General features: G+C 50.0%; 1 protein-coding gene across 1 annotated transcript; it reads left to right on the forward strand.

Moving 5' to 3' along the window:
- The first annotated feature begins 1,823 nt into the window (after window positions 1-1,823).
- Window positions 1,824-9,434, forward strand: CPA1 (carboxypeptidase A1). Its single transcript, XM_055284023.1, has 10 exons — window positions 1,824-1,915; window positions 2,426-2,507; window positions 2,964-3,197; window positions 3,447-3,548; window positions 4,720-4,821; window positions 5,013-5,123; window positions 5,864-5,954; window positions 6,475-6,674; window positions 7,169-7,253; window positions 9,150-9,434. The coding sequence occupies exons 1-10, from the start codon at window positions 1,851-1,853 to the stop codon at window positions 9,335-9,337; spliced, it is 1,260 nt and encodes a 419-aa protein (XP_055139998.1). The 5' UTR covers window positions 1,824-1,850; the 3' UTR covers window positions 9,338-9,434.
- The last annotated feature ends 6,490 nt before the right edge of the window (window positions 9,435-15,924 follow it).

The raw sequence follows: 15,924 nt of genomic DNA on the forward strand, positions 1-15,924 counted from the left end.
GCCCAGGAGGTTGAGCCTACAGTGAGCCATGATGGTGCCACTGCTCTCCAGCCTGGGTGACAGAGCAAGAACTTGTCTTAAAAAAAAAAAAAAAAGGTCTAGGTCAAATGTCACCTTCTTGGAAAAGTCTTCCCTGGACTTTGTGCCATAGTGTATGTCCTTTTAGCCCTCATGGTACTTTCCATACCACATCACAGAAAATGTGCTGTTTATGTCTCTTGCAGGGAGAACAGTCCCCAAAAGTCCTTTGTACGTCTAATCCCATATTGGTGACAGCTTCTTGGACGACCTGTTAGAGGACCAACAAGTTAGTTGGTTACTTCTGTCTTCCCAGCTACAGCATGAGCTCCCTGAGGTCAGAGAACATCTGTATTGGGTGTCGTGTCTGTGTGGAGCACAGTACTTGGTCCAGAAGAATAAGTATTGATTGAATAAATAGACAAAGGGGTGAGCATTTAGAGAAGGAGCAGACAGGTGAGCTAGAAAGCAGCCCGAGGAAGCTCCAGGGAGCACTGGAGCCCTGCCAGGGGCTGGTGGGGCCAGCAAGGCTGTACAGGGGAGAGCAGGAGCCTCCGCACAGGCTCTACATCTGTTAAAAGCGGGTTTAGGGCTTTCTCACCTTCCTAGAGTTAGGCTCGGGAGATAGTTGTGGGTAAATATAAGGGGGTCACTCTGCCTTGGCATGGGAGGGTTGGCCAACTAGGGGGTAGGGTAGGGAGGCAGTGGGAGTGGATAGAAACTAGAACGGGCACTATGGCTGTCACCAGTGCCCAAGGTTAAGGTCCTGACACAGAGCAGAGCCTCTAGATGGTGCCGGGAAAGCCCTGGGGGGCCTGTGAATGAGGGTGGATTTGTGGGAGACGTCTCTGGGGCGATATCAGCATCCAGAACCCAGTGAATTCCCCTATGTGGGTTCCGGTTTCTCCTGGACGCTGTGCAGTCCCCACAGGGGTCTGGCCCTGGCTCCCCCCGCCACACTGGCTATTCAGACGACATCTGGTTACTGTTCCCGTCAAGGGCAACCCCGACCTCAGGGCCCTGTAGTGGTGGGGGTGGAGGGAAATGCTGGCAAGGGTTGGGCTCCTGACCCTGCTGCTGCTGCCCGGGCTGGACTCCCGCAGGACCGTAAGGCCAGCAGGAGGGGGCTGGGAAGTCCCACAGAGGGGGATGTGCCCCGCACAGGGCCGGGGCAGCCTGGACAAAGCCGGTGTGGTGACAGGCCAAACAGACGCAAAAGGTTAGTCTACCCTGCTGGTCTGTCCAAGGCATCGGGGTCTGTGGGAGGAGGAGGTGTCCAGCACTCTGCAGGTATCTGTGCCTCACACAGGTCTCATGGGGGAAAGCCTGGGCCTGCCTGAAGCTGCCTTGGGGACGAGAGAGGGCAGAGGCCCCACTTGCTCGATCATAGGAATGAAAGGCTGGCGCTCAGGAGCACAGAACAAGGAGACGCCTGGAATGAGGCCCCAGCGGGAGTGGCCGCTTGGAGTCCTGGCTCCTTCTCTGCTACCCAGTGGGCAAACAGAACCGCAGCTTTAGGGTGTGGGCAGGCAGTCCTGGCTGGGACTCCAGGAGGCCTCGAGCCCCCGCTGACCCTCAGGCCCCGCTGGCCCCAGATGGTCGGAGGTAGAGCTCTGGCTTATCTCTCCAGCTGCCCAGTTCCCTGCCACTTTATCATGGAGGGTGAGAGGGTGTCAGAGCTCAGAACTCCCACCCCAGCCTCCCCGTGGGACAGGACCCAGGTGCTGGGGGAGAACAGCCCTTGGGAGCAGCCAGGAGTCCTCGGACCTGGGAGGGTTTAAAAGCCAGGGGGCCGTCTCGGCCTCAGTCTGACCTTACCTCCCGGCGGCAGCATGCAGGGGTTGCTGGTGTTGAGTGTCCTGTTGGGGGCTGTCTTTGGCAAGGAGGACTTTGTGGGGTAGGGATGTGGAGAGGAGGGGGTGCCCTCTGAGAGTGATGGGGAGGACTCAGCCCCCAACCAGTAGAGGAGACAGACAGACAGACACATGGCAACACAGCCAGAGAGGATGGCCTGGCACCACCTGGGACAGCTGGCAGATGAGGAACGAGGGTTGGGAAGAGGTTGTGTCTCCCAAGACAGTCTCCTGAGCCCTGGAGAAATCTGAGCTCTGAGGAGTTTTCAGGAGAGGAGAAAGGAGGAGGCCTGGCTGGCTTGGAACAGAGAAATAGTCCAAACTGGGATTGAGATAGTAACAGCATCTAGAAGTTTCTAAAGATGGGGAGAGAAGGGGTGAGGGAGCCCAGGCCTCTCCTTGCTGAGACCCTCGGTGCTGTCCCCTGCCCAGCCCAGAGGACGAGGCCCAGTCTGGGGATTCCAGGCTGCTGCCTCCCTCCTGCACCTGGGGAGGGCTCGTGGCCAGGGCAGGTGCGGCCTTGGGTGCTCACTCCCCACTCCCACTCTGCCTAGGCATCAGGTGCTCCGAATCTCTGTAGCCGATGAGGCCCAGGTACAGAAGGTGAAGGAGCTGGAGGACCTGGAGGACCTGCAGGTCAGAAGAGGGGAGAAGGGCTCTCTGAGGCCCCAGGGTATCAGCTGGGGCCATCCCAGGTCCCCACCAGCCCCAGCGGCCGACTGTGCCTGGGCTGTCTCCACCCAACAAGCAGACATGGAATTGACCCTGTTAGGAAGCGACTTCAACCCCCCAGCTCCAGTCTTGCTGCCCTTGAGCACCTGGGCAACGTGCCGGGCCCCCTTCCGGTTCCTCCCTCTGCTTTGCTGTCTCAAAGGCCCCTCACTCTGCTCCTGGGCCATTTCCCTGACCACACTGGACTCTCCGGTCCCCAGGGTTTCCCCGTCTTTCTCTGCCCCATTACCCCTGACCCATCCCCAATTATATGAGAACTTCTGGCACCAACAGCCCCTCCCAGGCCGGCCCTGTCCCTGCCTGCTGTCCTGGCTGGTGCCCCCAGCCCGCTGTGACCGTGCCGGCTCTTGTCCTCCCCAGCTGGACTTCTGGCGGGGCCCTGCCCACCCTGGCTTTCCCATCGACGTCCGAGTGCCCTTCCCCAGCATCCAGGCGGTCAAGATCTTTCTGGAGTCCCACAGTATCAGCTATGAGACCATGATCGAGGACGTGCAGTCGCTGCTGGAGGAGGAGCAGGAACAGATGTTCGCCTTCCGGTCCCGGGCGCGCTCCACCGACACCTTTAACTACGCCACCTACCACACCCTGGAGGAGGTGAGGGCGCCCCTAGCGGCCGCTCCCCGCAGCCACCAGCTCTTCATCATGGCTGGTAGAACCCGGCAGGGCCAAGGCCAGGGCCAGCCTGGGCGTGCGCAGCGCATGCTCTGTTTCCATGTGGCCTGTGTGGTTGTAGCTCCATTGCATTGCAGGGCTCGCAGCAGGCTGGGGTGGTGGAGCTGCTAAGGCAAGCATGTGGGTGCCCAGAAGCTATTGAAGCCAGTGGTCTCTTCTTTCGCACCTCAGATCTATGACTTCCTGGACCTGCTGGTGGCAGAGAACCCACACCTTGTCAGCAAGATCCAGATTGGCAACACCTATGAAGGGCGTCCCATTTACGTGCTGAAGGTAACATCCACATGTGGACATACACACGGGAGAATAGACCCACACGTGGCATCCGTGATGGGCGTGGGCTCTCACCGGGAAATCATGGTCCCAGGGAACACGCTGTTAAATGGACTCCCCATGCAGACATTTGGAAAGGCCTGAGTCTCCACCCTGGTCTTGGTGTGTGCACTCCTGCCCATACACAAAGACAGGTGATCCAGTGTTTCCAATCAAGTGTCACGTTGTGGAAGGTATTGTAGAGTCTGGGTAGTCCAGATAAAGTATTTTCTTGAGACAGAGTCTCGCTCTCACCCAGGCTGGAGTGCAGTGGCATGATCTCAGCTTACTGCAACCTCCACCTCCTGGGTTCAAGCGATTCTCCTGCCTCAGCCTCCCGAGTAGCTGAGACTACAAGCATGCGCCACCATGCCCGGATAATTTTTTTTTTTTTTGAGACAGAGTCTCACTCTGTCGCCCAGGCTGGAGTACAGTGGCGCAGTAGCGTGATCTCGGCTCACTGCAACCCCCACCTCCTGGGTTCAAGCGATTCCCCTGCTTCAGACTCCCAAGTAGCTGGGATTACAGGCGCCTACCACCACACCTGGCTAATTTTTTGTATTTTTAGCAGAGACAGAGTTTCACCATATTAGCCAGGACGGTCTCGATCTCCTGATCTTGTGATCTGCCTGCCTCGGCCTCCCAAAGCACTGGGATTACGGGCATGAGCCACTGCGCCTGGCCATTAATTTTTATATTTTTAGTAGAGACAGGGTTTTGTCATGTTGCCCTGGCTGGTCTCAAACTCCTGGGCTCAAGTAATCTACCCACCTCGGCCTCCCAAAGTGCTGGGATTATAGGCGTGAGCCACGACGCCCGACCCAGATAAAATGTTTTGTTTGTGATGTCCCCTAGAGAACTGTTCGAGCAGCAGAAAAGGGGAAGGGCCAGGGGCCTGGTCAAGTCATATTCACCCCAAGCTTGGGCTGAGGGCAGGAGGCCAAGCTCTGTGGGATCCCTGTCCAGCCCCCAACCCCACACCCACCTGAGTGATGGCCCCACAAGCAGAGCCTCTACCTGAGATACACAGAGAGCAAGTGGTCTCTGGCCCAGGTTGGGGTCTCCTTCAGGGCAGCAAGATAAGGCCTCAGCTGTGAAATTGCCTCTGATCACTCCCCTGCCTCCTCTCCAGTTCAGCACGGGGGGCAGTAAGCGTCCAGCCATCTGGATCGACACAGGCATCCATTCCCGGGAGTGGGTCACCCAGGCCAGTGGGGTCTGGTTTGCAAAGAAGGTAAGGCCGGGGAGGTGGGGAGGGCTCTCACCTGGTGGGGCATTGGTGTCCAAGGCCCACAGAAGCCTGGGCCTCCCTTTGCCCATCCAGAAGCAATGACCACAGAGGACATGGGGAAAGGTGTCCATTGCTGTGGCTTGGCAGATGCCTGGCCCAGCCTGCGCTGCCCCTCTGCCCCTCTAACCCCCCAGATCACTCAAGACTACGGGCAGGATGCAGCTTTCACCGCCATTCTCGACACCATGGACATATTCCTGGAGATCGTCACCAACCCTGATGGCTTTGCCTTCACCCACAGCACGGTACCGGCCTTCTCCTGTCCTTGGGGGAAGCAGGATGGGCCTCTGGCTTCTAAGCCGCACAAGTAGTTCACCCCTAATCTCAACCCCCAGAAGTCAAGGGAGGGGCAATCAGACCTGTGCTTCTAGCAGAGGGTGTCTCAACAGTGGCGTGAATGGCATTTGGGGTGAATGACTGTTTGTCATGGGGGCTGTCCTGTGCATCCAAGGTGTTTCTAGCATCCTAACCTTATACCCATTCGATGCCAGTAGGAACCCCCTCTCCAGTGGTGACAACCAAAATGTCTTCAGATATTGCATAATGTCTCAGGGGAGGGTCAAGATTGTCTCCAGTGGAGGCCCACTGCCCCAGACCTTACTTCCTGGTCCTACTTCCATTTTTACGGCAAATAAAACATCTGACCAATGACATGGGGCCACAGTGGTGGTGGAGGACACCTTGCGGCTTCTTCGCCGTATAGAACCCTCTGGCCAAATGCCATCCTATGGCCTTCCCCACTCTCTTTCACCCAGTGCCCCCTCTGCTGATCTTCCTCCCCAGCAACCAGTTGGGAGTGGATCCCATCCCAAGCTGTGCCTACAGCTCGGCTTCTGATCAGGACACTTGTGTTGAGGGCTTCCACCTCCAGGGAGCCCTCCCTCCAGTCCACTCTGCTCTCTGCAGCCTCTGAACCACCCCCCACCCAGCACTGTGACAAGCGTCACACGTGCCTCGGGGTGGCTGATCCCATTTCCTTCCTCAGAATCGCATGTGGCGCAAGACTCGTTCCCACACAGCAGGCTCCCTCTGTATTGGCGTGGACCCCAACAGGAACTGGGATGCCGGCTTTGGGTGTAAGGCCCAGAGTGTCTTGAGAGCAAGGATGGGACGGCCTGGAATGGCTCCTCACCACTGCTCTTGCTCCCCGCCTCTCTCCTGCCCCTGCAGCAAGGGGAGGGTTGGGGGTGGCAGCTCTGCCTCTGAGGGCTCTTGGGGATGGAGGCTGTGCTCTGAGAGTTGGTTGTTACTCACCTGCAAAAGGCAAGTTGCTTGCAAATGGGCTAAGGTCTGAAATCCTATCGAGGGGGCTTCTAGCTTAACCTCAAGTCCTCCCTCCTTGGCCACGTCTCTGTGAGATCTGGTCTCCACTGAGGAGCCCGTCTTCCCTCCCTGGGTGTGTCCATCAGCTCTGCCCAAACCAGGCTGGGAGGGCAGCTCCCCCAGGTTATAGAAGGCCTCTGGGCTTTCCTGAATCCAGGAGTGGGAGTGAGCCCTTCCGTACCCACCTCACCCCCAACTCCATGCAAAGAACTGGATTCCAGAAGCCACGGAAGCTGGAGGAGCCACACCAGCATGCCCTCTGTCCCCCCACAGTGTCCGGAGCCAGCAGTAACCCCTGCTCAGAGACTTACCACGGCAAGTTTGCCAATTCCGAAGTGGAGGTCAAGTCCATTGTGGACTTTGTGAAGGACCATGGGAACATCAAGGCCTTCATCTCCATCCACAGCTACTCCCAGCTCCTCATGTATCCCTATGGCTACAAAACAGAACCAGTCCCTGACCAGGATGAGCTGGTAGGCACTGACCTCGGCTTGCCCCCTCGTCCCCAAGGTGGCTTCGGACAGGCCCGGGCTTTCCCCCATCAGACCTGCTTAAGGCACAGACACCTCCAGAGTGCCTGACACCCTTCCTTCCCTGATGGCTTGGGAAGACCAGCAGGGTGGACTAACCATTTTTTCTGGGAAGCTGAGGCACAGGAGTGATGGAGTCACTTCTGTAATGTGACAGAGCAAGGGGCAGGGTTAGACTTGGATCTTAGGCACCACATGTGGAGGTGCATGTGACTGAAGGGCGGGGAAGGCCAGCCGGACACCCTGAAGGGCCAGAAAACTGTGCTGACAGGCTCCCGGGCTGAGCTTCCAGGCTAAGCAGGCTCTGTGCTCCCTGCTGGAGGCCCACTTCTGCAGGGTGCTTCTCCTAGGCTCCCCTGCCAGCCCCCCAACTACCCTGGACATGCTGTTCCAGGAGCCTGGCCATGACAGGTGGCTTTGCTTGGTGTTTTGTCCAGGATCAGCTTTCCAAGGCTGCTGTGACAGCCCTGGCCTCTCTCTACGGGACCAAGTTCAACTATGGCAGCATCATCAAGGCAATTTGTAAGTGGCTGTATGGTCTCCCTTGGTGGGCCTGTGAGGAACATCTGCTGGCTCTTCCTGACCGAGGGAGTATCCCTCATGGAAGGAAGTAGCCAAGGGCACCCAGATCTGCCAACTGCTGGCGAGGGCTGTTCTGAGGGGTGGGCAGTCCCTTTTCCTGACATGAACTCTGCTTCCTTTGATACTTTCAGACAAATGTGAATTCCTCTGACAGCTCTTGTCCTCTTGTGTTGGGGCAAAGTCTAGTTTCTTGGTTGGATGGGGTGGAGAGTCCTGCTGGGATTTGGAGATCACCAGGAAATTCAACTTAAAAAAACACTTCTCGGGGTCAGGGCACCGTGGCTCACGCCTGTAATCCCAGCACTTTGGGAGGCTGAGGTGGGCAGATCACGAGGTCAGGAGATAGAGACCATCCTGGCTAACATGGTGAAACCCCGTCTCTATTAAAAATACAAAAAATTAGCTGGGTGTGGTGGTGGGCGCCTGTTGTCCCAGGTACTCGGGAGGCTGAGGCACGAGAATCGCTTGAACCCGGGAGGCGGCGGTTGCAGTGAGCCGAGAGCACACCACTGCACTCCAGCCTGGGCGACACAGCGAGACTCCATCTCAAAAAAACAAAAACAAAAACCACTTCTCCTCCAGTGCCCCTCAATTGGACAATAGGCCTGATTTATTCCTCACTGACTTATTCATGCAATGCCGCTGAGAGGAGCATTACTGAATCAAAATGGAATTAACTCAACAAATGTTTATTGAACACCTACTATGCACCAGGCCCTGTTTCATATACTTGGGATATAGCCATGAATGAAATAAGCAAAGATCAGAGAACTTTCTAGCCAGGGAGACCGACAATGAACATAAATAAGTAAATGATACATTATGTGAGGTGACGAATGCTGGGGAGGAAAACTAAAACTAGACCAGGTGCGGTGAATCGGGAACACTGCGGGTGGAGGTGGGGCAGGTGGGTTGAAGGGTGGGCCTCATTGAGAGAGTGACATTTGGGCAAGTATTGAAGGAAGTGGGTGGAGGAGGTGGCAGCCAGGAGGCTACCCAGCTAGGAAGAGCCTTCCAGGCAGAGGAACATTCTAGAGCAAAGGCTCTACAGTGTGGTCTGGCCGGGGATGTTGCTGGAACAACAAGACTGGTGTGGCTGCCTCCAAGTAAGTGAAGGTCAAAGCTGGGTAGAGGGCTGAGGGGGCAGGGCTGCGTATACACCTCACACGCTTCCTGCCTGAGTGCCTAGGCCTTGGTGGGCAAGCGGGTCACAATCTTATCCAAGGTTGACCTCACTTTTGGACTCCAGGCCTTCTTTGGAAACTGATTCAACTCTGAGTCAAGGTTTTGCTTCATTCAACATTGTCAAGTTAAATTCTGATATGCAGCCTACGGCTCTCTCCTGGGCCAATTCAAAAGTGGCTTCATTACCCGCTGTTGATTACAGTTTCCCGGGCAAAGTTTCCTCCTGAAAGACAAGGGGCTTTTGCTTTGACTCTGGCTCTTTGCACTTCCCCCTCACAGACCAGAGCCCCAGGGGAACAAATCCTGGTTACCCAAGCAGGGAACTCGGTCTATTTAGGGGCTTCGCCGAAGGGGCTGTTGGAGAGAGGCTGTTTTCAGAGGGGCTTGTGCAATTGCAGAGACTTCCTTGCATCCCCCAGTGAATAGGGGAACAATTGCTGGTCTCCTCTTTGGACCTCTTGGCTTAGACCTTTTAGTGGGAGTTTCTTGGAAGTGAGGCTGCTTGGTCAACAGCAGACCTTAGTAGACACTTGACTCCATTCAGCATTGCACAAGGCACAGAGCTTTGGACAGGGTTGGATCGTTAACCCAACCAGTGTAAATATTCCCAAAGTGATTGACCCTTTCTCTCCTATTTTACTCCTGCCTCAGATCAAGCCAGTGGAAGCACTATTGACTGGACCTACAGCCAGGGCATCAAGTACTCCTTCACCTTTGAGCTCCGGGACACTGGGCGCTATGGCTTCCTGCTGCCAGCCTCCCAGATCATCCCCACGGCCACGGAGACGTGGCTGGCGCTTCTGACCATCATGGAGCACACCCTGAATCACCCTTACTGAGCTGACCCTTTGACACCCTTCTTGTCCTCCTCTCTGGCCCCATCCAGGCAACCAAATAAAGTTTGAGTGTACCAGGAACAGAATCCTGGGGCTTGCATGTGGAGTGTCTGCCTCTTCAAGCTGGGGCAAAAGTGACTTAGTTCCTGCAGGCCTCACTGGAAATGTGTGGGTGGTTGGACTAGATGACCCCTACATTCCCCTGCATTCCAACGTCCTGTGAAGTCGTATCCAAGTGGTGTCTGTTTTAATTAGACCACCCTGAGTTCAGCTCACCAGTGGGATGATTTGTTCATACCTTAGTAGCAAGCAGCAGCCACAGCTGCTAACCAAATGCCCGGCACCCCACAGTGGCGTGGAATTCGGCATGTACAAAGGTCTAGCTAGCTGTGTCCATTCATCTATAAAAGCAACAACCTGGAAGATGAAATATAATAATCCAGGTGGCCACTGCTGTCCAAAATAGATGTTGCAGCCAAGTAAAACAGATTACTAAAGAGCAAAATATCATCTTCCATTCCTGAATCAAATTGGAAGAAAACAATTGGATTAAATAAAATCATTAACTGAAGATAAAGAACCAATCCAAAGGCCAATCCCAAGACATTTTTAATTTTTAAATTTTTTTGGTAGAGACAGGGTTTTGCCGTGTTGCCCAGACTGGTCTTGAACTCCTGGGCTCAAGCAATCCTCCTGCTTTGGCCTCCCAAAGTCCTGGGATTACAGGTGTGAGCCATCATATTTGGCCAAGATATTTTATTAACTGTATAATTATATATTCTGAAGATTTTGCCTTTAGGGATAGAAGTCATCCACTTTTCATTTGCCACATCCTTCCCAGTGTCTTCGGTACACGGTTCTGCTCCCTCGTGTTTCCATCCACCCCACTCCTTCCCATTCTCCTGTTGAGACCACAGCTCCTAGGATTTAGCTTCCCTTCTTCAGCTTGGTGATCCTGATGTGTGTGATATTACAATTAGCAGCTAGCACGACTACATAAGATATCCCAACTTGTTTCAAAGCAAGAATCTCCCTTTTGGGCTGGCCACGGTGGCTCACGCCTGTAATCCCAGCACTTTGGGAGGCTGAGGTGGGTGGATCACAAGGTCAGGAGTTCAAGACCAGCCCGGCCAACATGGTGAAACTCTGTCTCTACTAAAAATACAAAAAATTAGCCGGGCATGGTGGCGCATGCCTGTAATCCCAACTACTCAGGAGACTGAGGCAGGAGAATCCCTTGAATCCAGGAGGTGGAGGTTGTGGTGAGCTGAGATTGCACCACTGTAGTGCAGCCTGGGTGACAGAGGGAGACTCCATCTCAAAAAAAAATTAAAATATATTTAAAAATAATAAATGCTTGTGAAATGGAGACATGAAAGTTGTTGTCCATCTCAAAAAAGAAAGAAAGAAAGAAAAAAGAATCTTTGTTTCTTCCATATTGCTTCAGATGTGAATGTGGAGCAGGGCGTTTTCCCACAGCCTCTGCTGGGGAAGTGAGTGGACTGGGGCTGGAGTGAGGATGGCAGCTTCTCCCTCTAGCAGCCAGGCCAGGTTTCAAGAAGCCTCCAGCTCTGTTGACTTAAGTCTTTTCCACATAAAATGGCCTGAAGGTCAAAAATGCCTTTTTTTAAAAAAAAGGAACATTGATGGAATTTTCATCTTGGACTTTTATTTTATTATTGTTTTTGCTATCAACATTCTAAAGATAAAAATAAAAAGAATGAGGGCTGGGCACAGTGGCTCACACCTGTAATCCCAGCATTTTGGGAGGCTGAGGCAGGGGGATTGCTTGACCCCAGGAGTTCGAGACCAGCCGGGGCAACACAGCGAGACCCCCCTAACCTCTACAAAAAATAAAAAATTAGCTGGGTGTGGTGGCATGCACCTGTAGTCCCAGCTAATCGGGAGGCTGAGGTGGGAAGAAGCCTTGAGCCCAGAAGTTTGCAGTTGCAGTGAGCCATGATGGCACCACTGCACTCCAACCTGGACAACCAAGTGAGACCCTGTCTCTTAAAAGCAAAAAAAAAAAAAAGATGAGGCTCTATGTATGTATTGTTACATTTTGTATGTATTTGTTACATTATTACATTATATTGTTTACATAAACTTATAAACATGTAAGTTTATGAGTCAAGGTAAAATCGTGTTTCAGTCTTTACAGAAAGATGACCTAAAAGGTTTGATAACACCCTCTTCAAGTTATCTTTTAGAAAATGCTTCCCTTCAATCTATATAACGAGATTATAACTCTCTTTTCAAAACCCATTTTAACTGCTTAGTTTGAGTGAGCAGGAAGCTGATCATCTTTTGTTTAATGAAGACTGATAAGAGAAGAAATATTAAGTTAGCATGACAATTTATCATTTTATAAAACTGGATCACTAGACTTTTATGGTAGAATTGCTTAATTTAAAATAAACTGTGCTTCCTGACAGCAGGAACCACCTTGTTTGACATTCAATCCCCAATAGCATTAACAGTACCTGACACATAGATGCCCAATAAATACCTGTTGAGTGAATGCTCTCTACTTTTATTAGTGAATTCATAAATGTTATGATCTGTATGTTGTAGGCTTGCTGAAAATACCCTGTGCAAGTTATTTTGAATTCCCAGAGTTGAGTAAGTCTTAAGAAAGCTGAAGTCAAGGAATGAATGTAAATTGCACAAGGGCAAGGATTGCTTTGTTTTGTTCACCATTTAACCCCCACTGCTTGGCCAAGTGCACAGCACATAGTAATAATATAGATATTAATATTAATAATAATAAATGCTTGGCCAGGTGCAGTGGCTCATACCTGCAATATCAATACTCTGGGAGGCTGAGTTGGGAGGATTGCTTGAGCTCAGGATTTCAAGACCAGCCTGGGCAACACAGCGAGACCCAGTCTCTATAAAAAAACAATTTTAGGCTGGGTGTGGTGGCTCATGCCTGTAATCCCAGCACTTTGGGAGGCCAAGGTGGGCAGATTGCTTGAAGTCAGGAATTTGAGATTAGCCTGGCCAATATGGCAAAACCCCGTCTCTACTAAAAATACAGAAATTAGCCAGGAAGTGGTGCATGCCTGTAATCCCAGCTACTCGGGAGGCTGAGGCATGAGAATTGCTTGAAACCAGGAGGTGGAGGTTGCAGTGAGCCAAGATTGTGCCACTGCACTCCAGCCTGGGTGACAGAGGGAGACTCCGTCTCAAAAAAAAAAAAAAAAAAAAAATTGAAATATATTAAAAAATAATAAATGCTTGTGAAATGGAGACAAGAAAGTTGTTGGTTTTTTTTTTTTGTACTTTCAAGTATGGGAAGAGATTTACATTTTGTTTGTAGATACATATTTTTACAAATCTATGGGTGAAAACACTTAAAATTGTTAAGTAAAAACATAAAGCTAAAAGACAATTTTGGAAAATACTGCAACTTAAAAATGAAAGTATTGATATAAAAATAAGTATTAATAACCTAAAAGACAATTTTGGAAAATATTGCAACTTAAAAATGAAAGTATTGATATGAAAATAAGTATTAATAACCTTGAGGGGTTAAAATAATAAAAAGGGTTAAAGAAAAAGACTAACATTTCAAAAGAAAAATAGGCAATTCCACTAAGAAGAAACACAAACAAATCAATACATGTATGAAAGATACTGATCCTCTAAGTGATTTCTTGTTCATTAAGGAGAAATGAAGATATTTTTCTCTCATCAGATTGGCAAAGAATAAAAAGACTGATGACTCCAGTGTTAACGTGTAGTGCTGGTGGAGCAGAAACTGGTACCACCTTCCCAGAGGGCAAATTTGGCAATATAAATCAAAATTATAAATGTATTGTGTCTTTGATCCAGAAAACCCACATGGAAGAATTTACTTTATAAAAGTATTTGGACGGGCTCAAAAATATGTATGTACAAGATTGGAAAAGTAAAAAATAAAAAACCTAGATAATTACCAGTCTTGATGCTGATCTGACACACCGACACACTGGAACAACACGAAACCATTAAGGGCTGTGTTGACATGGAAAAATGTTCACAACATACTAAGTGAAAGAAACTGGCTATAAGATGGAAATGTTATAAAACTGGATTGTGGTGATGGTTGCACAATTCTGTAAACTTACTCAAAATCATTGAGTTGTACACTTAAAATGGGTGAATTTAATGGTATGTGACTTATACAATACAGTTGTTTTAAAAAAGAAGCTGGATACAAAATACTGAGTCTGGATCCCATCTTGTTTAAAAGACACACACACACACACACACACACACGGTTTTTCTCTCTCTCTTCCTGGAAGGATATATCCCCCAATAATAATAATGATTAACCTGGGTAGTGGTGGTGGTAGTTTTCCTTTTTGTGCTTCTCAGCATTTCTCGCAATGAGCTTTTATAATCAGCTTTTATAATGGGCAGGGAGTGAAGGGAGCTATTTCAAACACAGTAGATAACCTGTGTGTAAAGTTATCTAACATCGGTGTATTATCAACATCAAACAGCTAAATGGCCATCTTAGTTTTTGCTCAGATTCTTTTGATTTTTCTAAACTCATTTTTTCTGCTCTGGTATTATGTTTCATCATCTTGCCCAGAACGCGGCAGTTTGTCTTACCTTCAGAAAAATTTACACTCCAAGATACAGCTGGAAGCAGCAGTGTTTCTCCCAAAGGAAGAGATTACTCAGCTCATGCAGTTGGGGGCCATTCCCCATCCTACACCTTGTAGCTTGATGAAAATTCCCAAAACCCCTTCCTGCTCACATTCAGTTCTTGTAGCAATCTTGGGAATTGATTATGCTAATGCCTATTCCCCAGGGCCTTTGAAAATCTTTATTTTCAAATGAACTCATTTTACTTTTTACTCAGACCACTACATATGGTTCTCTAATGGCCTGTGGGCCCAATATTGGTGGTCTATGAGAATCCTTAGGGTAGCCTCTTGAATTAACACTCAGATATGCACAGCTAGCTTTCTGTCTTTGGCCTAAAGTTAAAATGAGAATGTCATTGAATACAATCCAGATATGACCTCACTGGTCCTTCATCCAGTGCAGGGCGCTTCATCACCCTGGCAATTGTTCTGCAAGGGTGAGTGGGACGAGGTGGATTTGAAGATGCACAGGGACTGTTGCTTTAAGGACTACGGCAACATCACTCTGTGAACACACTAAGACCCAGATGCTACTCAGATGAAGCTAATATGACTAACCGTAACATTCAAATTGGCCAAATCAAAGAGAAGCTCTCAGAAAAGCACAGAGCATGCATCATCACATCTAAAAAACTGTCAAAGGGTAATGAATTCTTCCCCAAAGCTTTCAGGATCTGCATTAATTTGGCAACTCAAACACTGAGCATCATCCAACAACCTCAGAGACTGGGATTGCCAAATGTTTATTGCCAAACTAAAAGGAGAAAATGGAAAGTCTCCTGCTTAACCACAGTAGTGATATCGGCTACCTTTTTAGAAGAGTGCAGTAGAATAAGGGCTCTGCTGACAAGGACTGGGGCAAGGAGGTTTGCCTCTGCTTCCCCCAGGAACTCAGGCCTATGGCCATCGCCAATTCATGCAACTTATGTTTCAGCCGAAATCAGAAACATCACCACAAAGGAAAGAAAAGATCAGGCACAAATCATATCAATATGGTTTATTGAATGAATGGCTCGACCTATCAGGAAAACAGCCTACTTTTTTTCCCCTACAATATAATTAAAAGTTTGTAATTCTCATTCCTTAAGTGGTACTTCGCAAGGTGTCCATTAACAGACAAAATAACCTCGGAAGCCCTGGAGCACCTGTCTTCAAGATAAGACACCAGACACAGGCGGTGGAAATGTGGAAATACATATTTCCCAGAGCAGATATTTCAGTTCCTGAATTTCCATCGCCTTTTGTGCAGGCAAGCGGAGGAAAGTTTTCAAAATTATCTCCGCTGACTAGGAGGGAAGGGAATAGCCAAGGGAAAGGTACATTTTCACGGTAAGTTAGAGGCATCACCAAAGGAGAACACGGCTGTGCCCACCCAGAGTGAGAAGCACAGAGCAGAGTGGCTGAAAGAACACCCTCTGCAGCCACAGTTCTCAGGCTGGCTCCTGGCTTTTCTACCCCCTAGCTCAGAGACTGAAGGCAAACCTGAATCACTTAATTTCTACCCGAACCTCAGTCTCCTCATCTGAAAATGGGGGTGCCTGCCTCATCAGACTGTTGTGGAAATTAAATGAGTCAAAACATATAATGAAGAATCTAGGAGCAAAGTAAGCTCTCCACAAACATTGGCTAGTATTATTATTTTCTGGAAATCTTCAAGATTTGAAACAAAAGAGAAAACCCACTCTTAGATGGGGGTGGTGTGTGACCTGTGCGTGCTGAATTCTGGAGGATACTTTAAGCCTGGCAGAGACAGTTAGGGTAATAACACCCCCAATAGCTCTCTGGGTACTTCCTGTAGAGGGAGATCTAAAAACCTCAGGGTTTTGAATGCCTCGCCTACAAAGGCAGGATACACAAGGGGGACAGAAGATAACGAGCTTTCTGGGTCTCCAGCATGACAGATTAGCACTGAGTGGCCACCACAGTGGGCATCACATCCAAACTTCAATC

This window comes from Symphalangus syndactylus, chromosome 6, assembly GCF_028878055.3.
Source record: "Symphalangus syndactylus isolate Jambi chromosome 6, NHGRI_mSymSyn1-v2.1_pri, whole genome shotgun sequence".
NCBI lineage: Eukaryota > Metazoa > Chordata > Mammalia > Primates > Hylobatidae > Symphalangus > Symphalangus syndactylus.